Source organism: Eptesicus fuscus, chromosome 13 (assembly GCF_027574615.1).
Source record: "Eptesicus fuscus isolate TK198812 chromosome 13, DD_ASM_mEF_20220401, whole genome shotgun sequence".
Classification (NCBI taxonomy): domain Eukaryota; kingdom Metazoa; phylum Chordata; class Mammalia; order Chiroptera; family Vespertilionidae; genus Eptesicus; species Eptesicus fuscus.
Window position 1 is genome coordinate 81,730,539 of NC_072485.1, and position 14,471 is coordinate 81,745,009.

Sequence of the window (14,471 nt, forward strand, 5' to 3'; positions counted from 1 at the left end):
TGACCCGGGCATGGGGCCTGGTCGCCCCAGTGTCAGGCCCGAGGGCCCCTGAGGGGCTGACAGCCGCCCACCTGGTGCCCCAGGAGCTAAAGCTGAAGGATGAGGAGTGTGAGCGGCTGTCCAGGGTCCGGGAGCAGCTGGAGCGGGAGCTGGAGGAGCTGACGGCCAGCCTGTTTGAGGTACGCTGGCCGGCGGGGCCGCTGGGGCCGGGCTGCTGGGCGTCCATCGGCTCCTCACCGCTGCCTTCTTCCAGGAAGCCCACAAGATGGTCCGAGAAGCCAACACGAAGCAGGCGGCATCAGAAAAGCAGCTGAAAGAGGCTCGGGGCAAGGTGAGCCCCGACACCTGCCCAGGCCCGCCTGCGCGCCCCCCGATTCAGTCAGACCCCGCACGGCCCGGCGGGGCGCCAGGGATGGGCACACCGAGGCCCCGAGGGTGGGGCTGCGATTCCATCACTGGAATTCACGGTGCCACAGAGACCTGGGGCCTTCCAGGGGCTGGGAGGATACCACGGTCATTGTCATCCTTCCCCCCTGCACCCCCTTCCCCGCAACACACACACACACACACACACACACTCACACATACACACGTACACACGCACACACACACATACACACGTACACACACATGCACGCACACACACGCACGCACACGCACGCACACACACGCACGCACACACACACACATGCACGCACACACACGCACACACACACACACACACATACACACTCACACATACACACGTACACACGCACACGCACACGTACACACACCCTCGACAAAGCGGGGACCTCCGTCTGGCTGTGTGAGCCTGGGCAAGTAGCTTCCTGTCTCGGGCCCATTTGTGCGTCTGTAAATGGGAGGCCGGGCTGTCCTGGCTCCTGGGTGCCCCTCCGTGGGGGGCCAGCTCCCCGACAGGGGCATCTCAGGGTCCGGCTTACAGTGTGGTTACCGGGTGGGGGTGGGTGCTCCTGGCTGCCGGGCGGGCGGTGGGCGGCCTCACCCTGGGCGGCGGTTGGCAGCCATCTCGTCCTGGCCAGATCGACATGCTGCAGGCGGAGGTGACAGCCTTGAAGACGCTGGTCATCACGTCCACACCCGCCTCTCCCAACCGCGAGCTGCACCCCCAGCTGCTGAGTCCCACCAAGGCCGGGCCCCGCAAGGGCCACTTGCGCCATAAGAGCACCAGCAGTGCCCTGTGCCCCATCGCGTGCCCTGCTGCAGGCCACATCCTCACCCCGGACAAGGAAGGCAAAGAGGTGAGGGGCGGAGGGCGGGCCGTGGGCGGGGCGTGGGCATGTCCCTCTGTCAGCCAGGCAGTGGGGCCCAGTGGGACCAGGCCTGATGTCCCCCCCGCCCCCCGCCTCTGCCGTGTGGCCTGGAGCCTGCCCTGCCCTCTCTGGGCGTCTGTGTCCTCCGGCCATGAGGGCTGGCAGGCTCCTTGTAAAGGACACCTATGGCCCTCAGCTCCCGGTGCAGTCTGGGGGCCTGGCACCCCTCCCCATTCCTCCACGCCGAGGTGGCGCCCTGCACCGAGCTGCCTCGGGCCTGAGCGCCTGCCCTCTGGCGGTGGTACTGGGCCTCCGCGGAGGCGACGGGCCGTGTGGCCGCAGCCCTGAGGCCAGCACTACCTGTGTCACCCCTGCACTTGAGGGTCCTGGGGACCCTCTGGCTGTGGTGCCGGGACAAGCATGGCCTCCGAGGTGCTGTCTCCCTCCTCGGCCGGGTACACGGAGCACGTGGGTCAGGTTGGACGATGGCCCGGGATACCCTTGTCCTCGAGCAAGTGGGGGCTCTGGGCGGAGAAGAATTGAAGAGCGTGGGTGTCGGGAGCTCAGCGCGAGGCTGTACCCAGGAAGCGCCCATGAGGCCTCCAGTGGGATCCGGCTTCCTGGGGTCTCTGATGCCCAGGTGGCCCCCAGCCCCATCCTGTCCGTGGCTCAGAGCGTCCGGGGAGGAGGCAGGCCGGGCCTCGTGTCCCCCTTCTGCGTTCTGAGCGTCTGACCGAACACTAACCTCTGCTCCCTCCCTCCGTCTCCTGCACCTGTTGTCTGTCTGCCCTGCTGGCCCCACCTGCCCAGCTCGGGCCGCCCCCCCTCCTGTCCCTGCTCCTCTGTGTGGTCCCCAGTAAGGCGGTCCGCCTCACCTACGAGCCGGCCTGGCAGCTCCCGCCTGGGGAGCGGCCCGCAGCCCCCGCCTCCGCTACCTCTCTCTCCTGTTCCCGCCAGGTAACGGCTCCCGAGGGCCCCCCTCCGTCCCCCTGCCTCCTCACTCACTCCGCATGCACCCCCAGCGCCCTGTGCTCCCTCCTGTGCGCGTGCTTGGTGTGCGGGGCCTGGTGGGCCTGTGGGGGCACTCAGCTCTTCCTCCTGGAGGAGGCGGGGTCTTCCCGATGAGGCCTGGGCCAGGTGCCTCCGGCGGCGCGGGCACGGAGACAGCGCAGGGAGCCGAGCCGGCCAGTGGCTGTGCAGAGGGAAGCGGGAGCTCCTCCTCGGACGGACTAGCTGGAGGCCCGGGGGGGCCCTGGGACGCCCCGGCATGCTGCGGCCTGCCCTGCATCCTCCCTGCTCCCACCTCCTCGGCGCTGCCGTCCCTGGCTCTGCCCCGTGCCCTGACCGCCCCACCTCGCTCCCTCCCCCGCAGGTGGACACCACCCTGTTTGCGGAGTTCCAGGCCTGGAGGGAGTCGCCCACCTTGGACAAGGACAGCCCCTTCCTGGGAAGGGTGTACCGCGAGGACGTGGGGCCCTGCCTGGACTTCACGGCGCAGGAGGTGAGTGGGCGAGGGCAGCCGGCGGGCCCAGCCCCTCCGCCCGGCCGCCCTCACCGCCCAACCGCGCCCTGGTCCGCGCAGCTCTCGGCGCTGGTGCGGGCGGCCGTGGAGGACAACACGCTCACCATCGAGCCCGTGGCTTCGCACACGCCGCCCACGGTGAAGGCAGCCGCCGCCGCTGGATACGGCAGCACCAAGTAAGCCCGCTCCCTCCCCCTGCTGCCCGGGGAAAGCCCCCGCCCAGGGCCTGGCCAGGGAGGATGAGCTCTGCCTGCCGAGCAAGCGCTGCAGTGGCTCCGGGGTGGGCAGGGGGCCGGGTACAGGGGCACCGGACAGAAGAGGGACGGTGGCTCTGCCCACTGACCAACCTGCCCCTAGTCACGGCTCCAGACTCTCCAGGGAGTCCGGGGGCCGGGGTGTCCCTCTTCCTGGTTGGCCTGGCGCACCGTCTCCCACCCCCTCTCCCCACAGCGGGTTCCGGCCCCGATTGACGTGAGTGGTGTCAGTGGCCAGCTCTGCCTTCTGCACCTACGGGCCCAGTGGCCCTGGCCCCTGTCCTTCCTCAGCTCAGGCCGCGCTGCGCAGGGCTAGAGCAGAACCACGTGGCTGCGGGGAGCAAGGGCGGAGCGTGGGGAGCAGTCCCCTCGGCAGCCAGGGGTGGGAGCCGCCTTATCGAAGGGGGCCTGTGAGGCAGCTTTGAAGGGTGAATAGCGGTTTGCCAAGGAGGGAAGGGCCTTCCAGGCAGAGGGAGCTGGGTGAGTACCGGCAGGAGAAGCTGGGGTGTCAACGGAAACACCTCTGAGTGGGCGGGCGGGCGGAGCAGTGGGCGGGCAGGGACGGGGGCTGAGGCTGGAGCCAGAATGGAAAGGTTCTCCAGTGAGACCTGGGCTTCAACCTGCGCGGCCAGCCTTTCCTCACCCACAATCAGCTGTCCCTGAAAAGGGGTTCCCTGGTCCAATCGGAGGCCTCGGTGACCCTGGAGGCAGCAAAGGCTCTGATAAGTCCCGCAGCCAAGCAGCCGGTGTGACCTTTCTTTGCTCAGGATTCTCCGTGGCTACTTCCTGGGCAGTGGGGAGCAGCAGGGAAGACGAGGGGCTGGGTGTGGAGCGTTAGAGGCGCCCGGCTCCTTGGCACCCACGGCCACGTGAAGGAGAAGGCACAGGGCTGCTAGGAGCTGAGGGGAGCTGGCAAAGGCCCTGCTGGCATGGCCTCGCCTGGGGCCTGGGTGACCGAGTGGAGGACAGCGTGGACTCCTGCTTAGTCCGGGAGGGGCTGATGGTCTGAGGTCCCAGGGAAGTAGGAGAGGCATCTCAGGGGCTTCTCAGTACACCCGGCATGAGGTTGCCCACGTTCTGCCCCCCAGGGGTGAGGGCGGGGGCTCTGGGGTGGGGTCTCGCTTAGTTTAACGGTCCAGCCCCGGGGGTTCTTGGCCTGCCCCGTCCTTGGCTGGGCCCTGGGCTCCTTGGGAGGCTGGGCCTGGGGAGACGACGCCAGGTCTGCCCCCACGTCTGTCTGCCGCCCCTCCCCCCCGTGCCTCCTCCCGGCTGCGCGTCCCCCTGCGTGAGCGGGCGGGTGAGCCCAGCCGGCCCCCTCGGCCCCCTCTGCTTCCCCGCAGCACGTGTGCCCTGAGCGGCTTGGCCCGCGCCTGTCGCCACCGAATCCGGCTCGGGGACTCCGAGAGTCACTACTACATCTCGCCATCGTCCCGGGCCAGGGTGAGTCACCGCGGAGAGCACCGCTTGGCTCCTGAGGGGCCCCCGGGCTGGGACTCTGGGCCCCTGACCTTGATCTACAGAGCAGGCTCAGAGAGGTGCGGAGACGGATCGGGCCACACAGCCACACCAGAACAAACGGCCATAACGCCACGGCTCACAACACCCATTTATTCTCACCTCCCTGGTCAGGGGTCGGGGCCCAGCTTAGCGGGGTGCCCCGCTCAGGTCTCCTGGGCAGCAGCCGAGGTCTCCGCCGGCTGCACCCTTTCTGGAGATGGGGGTCCTCTCCGCGCGCACGTTGGCAGACCCGGTTCCTCAGTGGCTGAAGGACGGCGGTGCCCGTTTTCTTGCCGCCGAGACGTACTCATGGGTGGCACCTGCCATGTGCGGTTTAATGTAGCCGGTGGAGGCAGTGGCCTGGCGTTCAGAGGACAGCGCCCGCCTCGGCTCCAGCCCTGGCTCCGGAGCGTGTTCGTCACAACGCCCGCAGTCAGCCGGGGCGCGGGGCCCTCTGGGACTCCCAGCCCTGCCCTCTGTTGCCGGGCGACCGGGCTGGGTCGGGGGCCTCAGCGAGCTGGGGGTAAGGGCGGGGTGGTCCCCACGCTTCTGTCCCCTCATGGACGGCGAGGAGGGTTGTGAGGGACGAAGGAGTATGAGCTCGGTGCAGAGGAGGACACTCCTCCCCTTGACCTCCGGGGGCGCCTCTGGGGACCGAAGGGGCTAACGGCCACGCCCCTGCAGCAGGCTGGTCAGTGAGCGCAGCGTGTCCGGTGCCGACAGCTCCCCAGGGCACCCGAGTATGTCGTCCCGGGGACCCCCTCCCCCGCCCCCCGGGAGTGAGCTGGACTCTCATTTACCCAAAGGGAGTCTGAGCCTTAGAAAGGAAGGGGTGTCCCTGGGGCCACTCAGCCTCCGGGTCGCCCCGGGTCTCCCCGCTCTGAGTCACGGAAGGATGCGTCCCGGCATCCCCGGGCCCGGCAGTCACGTTTGAACTCTGTTCCCTCAGGGCTGTGTGCCCGCTCTGGTCTGGGCGATGAGAAGGGGTGACGTTTTAGGTTGTGGTCCCCTAGGACTGGTCCCCATCCTGAAGAGGCCAAGGCGTGTGGGGTCTGCAGGGAGAGGAGCTCCGTCCCCCAAGCACAGCCCCGGCCAGTCCCGGCTCCCGAGCCTCCCGCAGGGGCCACTGGCCACGGCCACACGTGGCCTCTTCCTGCCCGACCTCCGCCACATCCCGCCCCGCCCACCACATTCCGGCCTCACTGGGCTGGTTCCTGACTTGGCCACTCTCTTCACACCTCCCCGCCTCTGCCTGGGCCACCAGCCCCCCTGCACCCGCTTTGTCCCTGGCAAGGGTTCCTGTGTGTTTGAGGGCCCAGCCAGAACAGGTCCCCTCCTGTGACCTTCTCCATGCCCCGTCTGGGGCCCCCACACACTGGACACCCCTTCCCCAGAGTGCTGGACGTTCAGTGGGGGCTGCTGTGGGCGCTGCCAGCTGCCTGCCATCCTGCCTCAGGGCGGTTCACTAAAGGCTGAGCCTCAGAAACGCTGGGCACGGCTCAGGCGCTGGAGAGGGCAGCAGGATGGGGTGCAGGCGAGGGGACGTGGTGGAGCGAAGCGGGGTGTGGCCGTGGCTGGGGTCTGGCTGCCGCTGAGTGGGTTCCAGTCTGAGGCAGGGGGACTGGCCTTTTATACCCCCCATGCCAGTTAGCCATTGGCAGAGGGGCACCTATGAGCCGTGAGCGGCCAACGCTCTCAGCATCGGGGAGATGGGGCCCCAGCCTGGGGAGGGGCCTGGCAGGGCACCAGCAATACCCTCTCCACCGTGGGAGAGTGTTCGTGGCAGGGCCCGGGTCTGAGCACAGGACGGGGCAGAGCAGGCCTCAGCCGGGCTGGGGCTCCGGGCATGGGGACCCAGGGCCGCCAGGTGAGCAGCTTCCGGTCCCCTTGTCTTTCCTGGTGTTACCAGGAGCACCTGGCTGAGGCCTGGCTGGCCCGGGCCTCGGCCTCCAGAGCAAGCCGCCGCGGGGGTGGGCGTGGAGGCTGGGCAGGCTGCCTGGTGTCATGGTCGGCTCTGCCAGATTGGCTCCGTGACCTCCACAGTTGTTGTCAGCTGGCTTCGTTTCTGGAGCCTCCGTTTTCCCCGCATAACAGGGCATGAGAAGCATGGCGGCCTCCCTGGAGGTGTGCCCCTGACGAAATGCTAGTTGCTGCTATTGTTTTAGTAGAAGTGGTAATAGTACTGCTGTTCTTAAACAGCCCAGCCCCGTTCAATTCAGGCTCTGACGGGACAGGACATGGGGCTTCCCGCTCTGGTCTCTGACCTGCCCTGGCTTTTGAGGGACCCCACGTCTGAGGCCTGGCTGGTCACTTCCTCCCCGCTTCTTCCCACAGATCACTGCTGTGTGCAACTTCTTCACCTACATCCGCTACATCCAGCAAGGCCTGGTGCGGCAGGATGGTGAGCGCCCCCTGGTGGCCGCCGGGGGGGGTGGCGCCCTGGGGGATGGGGCCGGTCCGCAGTGGTGGGGTCAGTCAGAGGCCAGGACTCCGGGGGGAAGGAGATTGTGGGTGAGGAAGGGGCTGGTAAGCCTGGCGCTGATGTGAGCTGCAAAAGGAGCCTCTGAACCCCGCTTTACCGGAACGCTAGCCTGATGCCACCCCCCTACCTGGGTCTGACCGCTTTCTCCCTGGCCCAGGGCCCTGCAGGGACAGCTCCCTGTCACGGGCCTGGCGTTTGAGGACCTGCATGAGGGGCCTCCCCTGGGGACCCCTCTCCTCCAGGGGTGGCCTTCGGATGTCCCCTGGCCCCCTCCTCCCATCCTGCATAGCCCGGCTTCCCGCTCCTCCACACTTGGTTCCCTAAGAGTCTCCTGAACCCGTTTGGGGGTGTGTCTCTCCCCCAGCCTGTGGGGGCCAGGTCCCTCGGGAAGGCCACAGCCAGGCCAGGGGTGAGCCCGGAGGGGCCACCTCCTTCCAGCTGCATGGACTGTACCTGCGCCCTGCGCCCTGCTCAGGGTCCCGGTGGAGAGGGAGGGAAGGCATTGCGAGTGTGTGGCCGTGTGACCTGCTCAAATGTGTCCGGCTGTGGGAGCGACTGCCCCTGCTCCCGGGACAGCGCAGCTCCTTCCCGTGTTCGCTCAGCCGTCTGCAGAGCCTCAGACGGGGGCCTCAGAGAGTTCATCCACTCGCCGAGGCCATCTGTCCTGGGGGACGGGGGAGCCCCAGGGTGCCTGCCCGCTGCCCTGCCCAGAGCCAGGGGCGGGCCAGGCCGTCTGCCCAAGGTGACCCTGAGCTGTCGCCAAGCTCCCCCCCTCTCTCTGCCTGCAGCAGAGCCCATGTTCTGGGAGGTCACGAGGCTGCGGAAGGAGATGTCGCTGGCCAAGCTGGGCTTCTTCCCCCAGGAGGCCTAGGCCTGGCAGGGGCTCAGAGCCGGAGCAACAGCTGCCCCCGGCCCGGCAGGCGGACAGGAAGACGGCGCGGGAGCCAGCCCTGAGCCAGAAGCTGAACAGCCGGACAAATGGCCGGGCCGAGGAGGCGTACTGAGCCGGCACCACGCGCCCATCCCAGGAAGACAGGACCTCATGGGATTACCTCCCTTCCCAGTGGCACAGCCACCACGAGACTCTAGAAGGCACCAAAGACCAAGGACCCGGACCTGCACTCGGGGCTCAGCCTTCGGGAGGGGACACCTGGGGCGGCCAGCACCCTCGGCCCCGGGTCCGGGAGCTGCTGCCTGCAGGCGCTGTGGCTGCTGGGCAGCCTGGTGTCCTGGTATTGCCCACCCCAGTTCCCAAGCCCTGCGCACCAGCACCCCCTTGTGGCCATCCCTCTCCCCGACCCAGTGGGCCTGCCATCCTGAGCGCCCATGGGGCAGTGGTGCTGGGAGGGGCCGCCAGGGACGTCCATGCCAGCTGGAACCTGCTTGAAAACTGCCTCCAAGTTCCTCCGACGGACAAGGGCCCTCCCATTTGACCTGCCCCGCCCCTCTGAGCCCTGTGCTCCGGGAGGCACGGCCCCCGCCCCCACCGCCGCTGGAAGGACCAGGCACTTTTCCCCAAAGCAGAGCACAGACGGGGCCTCAGGGCGCCATGCCTGCCTTCAGCCGTGGGTGGCCCTTCAGACAGCGCGGACCGAGGCCACCAAGCCCTGCCCGCAGGATGGGGGTGGGACAGGCAGGCCCCAGGCCCTCCTCACCCCTCACAGCCCATTCGGGACCCGGGTACCACCGGCCACGTCGCTGCCCACGTCCAGGGTCCGCCTCTGAATGGAATGCAGCGCATCCCCGTTGAATAAAGGAAGCCTTTGTTGGTAGAGGCGGGGCGGCCACGCGCCTCGCTCCTGTGCCCCGGGGCTCGGGCCAAGGCTCGGGCATCTACAGGAATGAAACCAAATCCTCTCCGCGCCCACCCGCCCTCGTGCTCGGGATTAAGCCCAGGTCCTGCAGGGTGGCTGTAGGGAGGACTCCTCGGGTCCTCCCGGGGTTCCGTGGGGCTGTGGGCTGTTGGGGGAGGAGCCCGCGTCCTCTCCCCTGGGGAGTGGCTGCTGTGGGGAGACTGGCTGGCTAGGCCGGTGCCTCCGGAGGGCCTGGGCGGGTCCCCCTCCAGTCTCGCTGCCCCAGGGCCTGGGGCCCAGAGTCAGCTGTCGGGCGCTCAGGGGACAGTGGCAGGATTGACTGGTGGTGTCGCCGGCAGCACAGGCAGGGACCGTGGCAGCCACCAGGGACAAGGGAGGATGAAGGGCTGGGGCCTGGTACTGCCCATCCCTGCCCCCCGCGCCCGTTGCCCTGACTCGGTCACACCCGGGGCCAGGGAAACATTGCAGAGGCCTGGCCGAGGGCCCCACCCTCCAGGCCTGCTCTGCCTGCCCCTCCGACAGAGGGCACTTCTGCCGTCAGGCCCACGTGGGGCCATAGGAGCGAGCAGTAGCTGAGATACCCGGGGGGTGTGAGGGGAACACTCTCTGTGGCCCCATTATCTCCCAACATTGCCTCATTTCTGAGCACTTGTCCCGTCCCAAACCTGGTGTCAAGCCCTTTGAATGAACAAATTCACGTAACCCTCACAGCAGCCCCAAGAGGTACTATTATCCCCGTTTTGCAGATGAATCGACTGAGGCACTGGGAGGTCACACAGAGGAAACGGTGTCCCCACAGCCTGAGTCCGGCTCCAGAGTGTCAACCAGCATCCTAGACTCCTTTTACTAAACATCTCCATGAAAAAGTTGCTGGTTCGGTTCCCGGTCAGGGCACGTGTCTGGGTTGTAGGCTTGGTCCCCGGGAGAGGGTGTGCAGGAGGCAGCCCATTGATCTCGCTCTCTATTGATGTTTCTCTCCCTCTCCCTTCCTCTCTAAAAATAAAAATCTTCAAACCCCTGCCATGTTCCTGGTGAGGAACCAGGCCCTTCCCCGGTTCTCGGAGGTGGAGAAGCTGAGGTGCCGGCCGTGGCAGAGGCAGATTTGAGTCTAAGTTTGTTTCCCACATTTTTACCCCGTGACACCTGCCCTGCCCTTGTTCTTCTGGTTTGGGGTATGGTGGGGGCTCCCTGAAGGAGCTCAGGGGGGGGAGGGGACAGTTAGCTGACATCAGCCACACGGGTGTTATTCCTCTTCAGTGAATTTTCTAGATAACCCACTTGGCCCTGGCACATGAGGCCACCTCTTGAAAGCTAGCACCGACCAGGGCCATTGAGCCGAGCCCAGCCACCACTCTGCCACATTTCACAGCCTGCCACGCCTGTCCTGACCTGATCCTGCCGGGGCTCTGTACCTGGGCCTGGCGCTCCTCTCTGGGCCTCAGTTTTCTCATCTGTGAACTGGGAAGATTGGCTGACGTCCCCTTTACCGTCCCCTCCCTCTTTTCTCATTTATTTTATTGTGGTAAAAAACACCTAAAGTTTACCGTCTTAACCATTTTTAAAAATATATCGTATTTTTATTGATTCCAGAGAGGAAGGGAGAGAGAGAGAGAGAGAGAAACATCAATGATGAGAGAGGCTCATTGACCGGCTACCTCCTGCACGCCCCCCGACGGGATGGAGCCCGCAACCCGGGCATGTGCCCTGACCAGGAATGGAACCGTGACCTCCCGGTTCATAGGTCGACGCTCAGCCACTGAGCCACGCGGGCCGGGCACCGTCTTCACCATTTTGGGGCCACAGGCCAGTTGGGTCAGGTGTGTCCACACTGTGAAACGTGGCCAGCGCCTTCTCATCCTGCCAATCGGCAGCTCTCCCCTTAGACGCCCCTCCCCCGCCGCTGGCGCCGCAGGCCACGCGCTCCTGGGACGGGGACGGCTTCAGACGCGGTCAGTGGGTCGTGCGGTGTTTGTCCTTCAGCGACTGGCTTGTTCCGCGTCGAGGTTCACACGTGCTGCAGCACGGGGCCGGCGCCCTCCTCGGGGCAGGGAGCTCTCCGTGGTGCGTGCGGACCCTGGGCCCATGTTCCTTGTCCGCCCATCGATGGACACGGCTAATGCGGCTGTGGCGTGGCACGCAGCTCTCTCCTCTCTCTCTCTCTCTCTCTCTCTCTCTCTCTCTCCCCCCTCTTCCCCCGCTCCCCCCCCCCTCCACCTTGCTTTCCATTCCTTTGGATGTTCGCCGAGAGGTGGATGGGATGGCAGGTGCGTTTTTAGGTTTGTCAGGAACCTCCACACCATCTTCGATGGCGCCGCGTCCCGGGCACCTCCTCCCTCGCTGTCTGGTAATGGCCTGCTAATGGCTCTGGGGCGTCTCCTTGCGGTTCCGACTTGCATTTCTCTGATGGTTAATGCTGCTGAGCATCTTCCCTTGTGCCGCCGGCATCTGTGCAGCCTCTTCGCTAAGGGGCATGCGTTCTAAGGAGCTCCGTGCGCCATCGCGGCCACGAGTCTTGGGGAGGGCGGGCCGCGGGTCTGGAGGAACCCGGGGGCCCTGCCTCCCAGCCCCCCGCCTCCCAGCCCACCTCCCAGAAGAGGATGTGCAGGGCCAGGCGGCGGGTGGTGAGCTGGCGCTGCCAGGCGGATCCTGGAGCTCAGTGGAGTCCGCTGTGGGTGCCGCAGCGTCCGGGCTCTGTGGCTGCCCTCCGGGGGCCTGGCGCTCCCAGAACGCACCGGGGCGCCCCTGCCCTTGCCCAGCCCGCCGGCGCTTGGCTCCCGGAGCGCCTGGCAGCTCCGCAGGGTGGAGATTCGGTGTCCGACAAGAGGCCTGTGTGGCAGCTCGGGGCCGGGGCAGCCCGGCAGGGGCTGGACAAGGGCCGCATTGGAGTGCCCCCTCCCACGATGCCTCGGTGCCCGGACCCTCCCTCGCCTTTGGGCCAGGCCCCCCCCCCCCCCTGAACCCAGCACTGGCCGCGGCCCAGCGGCCGCTCAGGAATGTCAAGCGGGGCCTCTCCCTTTCCAAGTGGTCAGAGAGGACTCGCTTGCTCTGCGGGGTGTGGGGACCATGGAGTCCCAAGTCGTCCCCCCCCCCCCCCACTCTAGGAGACTCAAGGAGCCACTGGGTTGCAGCCCAGGGAGGTGAAGGGACCTATTGAAGCCCCGAGGCCTGCAGAGCAGTCACGTGGGGCGCGGTGGGGAGGAGACACGGTTCCGGCTTTATGGGCGCGGCAGGGCTGGAGCACTTGGTTCTTGCCGGGTGCGGTGCCTGGAGGGGTGATGGCACTGGGCCCTGTCCCTGCCTCGCCTCCGGGGGGGCTCTGTGCTGGCCTCACCTCCCTCTCTCCGGGTGCAGCTGGGGGTGGTGGAGGATCTAACTCACCCCAACCCCCCAGCTGCCTCACGCCTGCGCTGAGAGCAGGCCAGGCTCCGGAGGGCGTCAGGGGTCGAGGCCGGTGTGAGGGCCTGCCCCCGGGGAGGCAGTTTTCGGGTGAATACAGCAGTCACTACCGTCACCACGCTGCCCCTCGGGCCCCCAGAACTTCGTCATCTCAGCACTGAAAGCCTTTACCCTTTAGCCGACATCTCCCGCTTCCCGGGCCCCCTCCGCTGCCAACCGCCATTTCACGCTCTGCCTCTGTGAGCTGGCTTTTGTAGATCCACCTACAAGGGAGATTGTACGGTATTTGTCTTCCGCTGTCTGACTTACTTCACTTAGCAAAACGCCCTCCACGTTGGCACCATGGCAGGAGTGCCTGCTTTCTCATGGCTGAATAATATCCACACTAGAGGCCCGGTGCGCGAAATTAGTGCATGGTGGGGTCCCTAAGACTGGCCGGGGATCTGGGCCCGTCAGGTTCCCCACCTCCCTGCCTCTCACCCTCCGCCTTCCCTCACTGCCCACATCCACCACCACCCACCCCCCCGGTTCCCCATCCCAGCCTGGGGCCCGGCCCTGACTGGGCAATCGGGACCTGCCATCCCTGGGGAGAGACTGGGAGGTTGGCCAGCAGGCCCCATCAGCGATCAGGGCCTGCGGGCTGGGGGCAGCTGCTGCGGTAAGCGTCTGCCCCCTGGTGGTCAGTGCACGTCATAGTGACCAATCATTCAGGTCCTTCGGTAGTTCTGTCGTAACAGTTGCTTAGGCTTTTATATATATATATAGATTATCTCACATCTTCTTCATCCATTCATCTGTGGACACACGAGATGTCACAGCATAGCTCAGCTACTGTGAACAGTCCTGCAGTGAACATGGGAGTGCACATACCTCTTTATTTTTTTATTGTTTAAAGTATTACAAATAGTAGTACATAAGTCTCCTTCCCCCCCCCCCCCATTGACCTTCTCCCGGCCTTCCCTACCCCCACGCACATGCCCTCACGCCCCCCACCCCAGTGTCTTGCGTCCATTGGTTATGCTTATATGCATGCATACAAGTCCTTCGGTTGACCTCTTATCTTCCCCTCCCCCTCCCCTGCACATATCTCTGTAAGATCGTGTTTTCATTTCCTCTGGATATATACCCGGAAGTGGGGTGGCCAGGCCACATGGGAGTCCAGTTTTTAATGTGTGAGCGGCCTCCATGCTGTTTTCCACAGTGGCTGCACCAGTTTCCACTCCCACCAGCAGCGCACGAGGCTCCCTTTCCTTCACATCCTCGCCAACACTTGTTAGCTCTCGTCTTTTTTACGAAGTCTTCGAACAGGTGGGAGGCGACACCTCAGTGCGGTTTTGATTGGGGTTCCCCTGGGCACCTTTGATTTGGCAAATCTCTGTTCAGTTCCTTTGCTCGTTTTAAAATCAGACCGTTTGCTTTTTTGCTATGGAGTGCTTTACATCTTTTGGATGCTAACCTCTCACCGGAGGTAGCACTGGCAGGTAGTTTCTCTCATTCTAGAGGTGACCGTTCCATTTGGCTGTGCAGAAGCTCTTTGGTTTGGTGTAGTCCCACTCATTCGTTTTTGCTTTTGTTGCTTGTGCTTTTGGTGTTATGTCCACAAAATTGTTGCCAAGACCAATGACAAGGGGCTTTCCCCCCATGTTTCCTTTAAGGAGTTTTTTGGTTTCATGTCCTATGTTTAGGACTTTAATTCCCACCCCCCTTTTTTTTGGCCTAAGTGTATATATTTTACCAGGGCAAAGGTATACTTGTGAATGAACTCATGCAACACACACTATGCAGTTGCATCACTTAGAGGCATTTGCAGGGACAGGGGGTGGCCCGACTCCTCCTCCTGCTACTTGCTGACCCACTTCTGCCAGAAGGAGCAGGCAGCCGGCACGGACTCCACCACCCCGGAGGGTTTTTTCTTTTTTAAAAAAAAATATATATTATTGATTTCAGAGAGGAAGGAAGAGGGAGAGAGATAAAAACATCAATGATGAGAGAGAATCATCGACTGGCTGCCTCCTTCACACTTCCTACTGGGGATCGAGCTCACAACCGGGGCATGTGCCCTTGACCACAATCGAACCTGGGACCCCTTCAGATGCTCTATCTACTGAGCCAAACCGGCTAGGGCAGCCCCAGAGGCTTTTTTGTTGTTTTTTTCACTCATCCCTCCCCCTTTGGCAACCATCAGCTTATCTATAACAATAAAAGCATAATATGCTAATTAGACTGGACAGC

At 64.7% G+C, this 14,471-nt stretch overlaps 1 protein-coding gene across 7 annotated transcripts in view; it reads left to right on the forward strand.

The window, feature by feature from the left end:
• The window catches only part of RAB3IL1 (RAB3A interacting protein like 1), a 32,140-nt gene extending 23,339 nt beyond the window's left edge, over positions 1-8,801 (forward strand). For 3 of the 7 annotated variants that reach the window (XM_054725384.1, XM_028137491.2, XM_054725383.1), the window contains exons 3-11: positions 84-179; positions 254-331; positions 1,044-1,262; positions 2,085-2,231; positions 2,647-2,775; positions 2,857-2,972; positions 4,391-4,490; positions 6,882-6,948; positions 7,892-8,801. In XM_054725384.1, the coding sequence (XP_054581359.1) occupies positions 84-179; positions 254-331; positions 1,044-1,262; positions 2,085-2,231; positions 2,647-2,775; positions 2,857-2,972; positions 4,391-4,490; positions 6,882-6,948; positions 7,892-7,983 (1,044 nt within the window). In that variant the 3' untranslated portion in view covers positions 7,984-8,801. Of the gene's footprint in view, positions 1-83; positions 180-253; positions 332-1,043; positions 1,263-2,084; positions 2,232-2,646; positions 2,776-2,856; positions 2,973-4,390; positions 4,491-6,881; positions 6,949-7,817 lie in introns of all 7 variants that reach the window. The other 4 variants (XM_028137499.2, XM_028137501.2, XM_054725381.1 and 1 more) reach the window with 3 other exon arrangements.
• Positions 8,802-14,471: the final 5,670 nt, after the last annotated feature.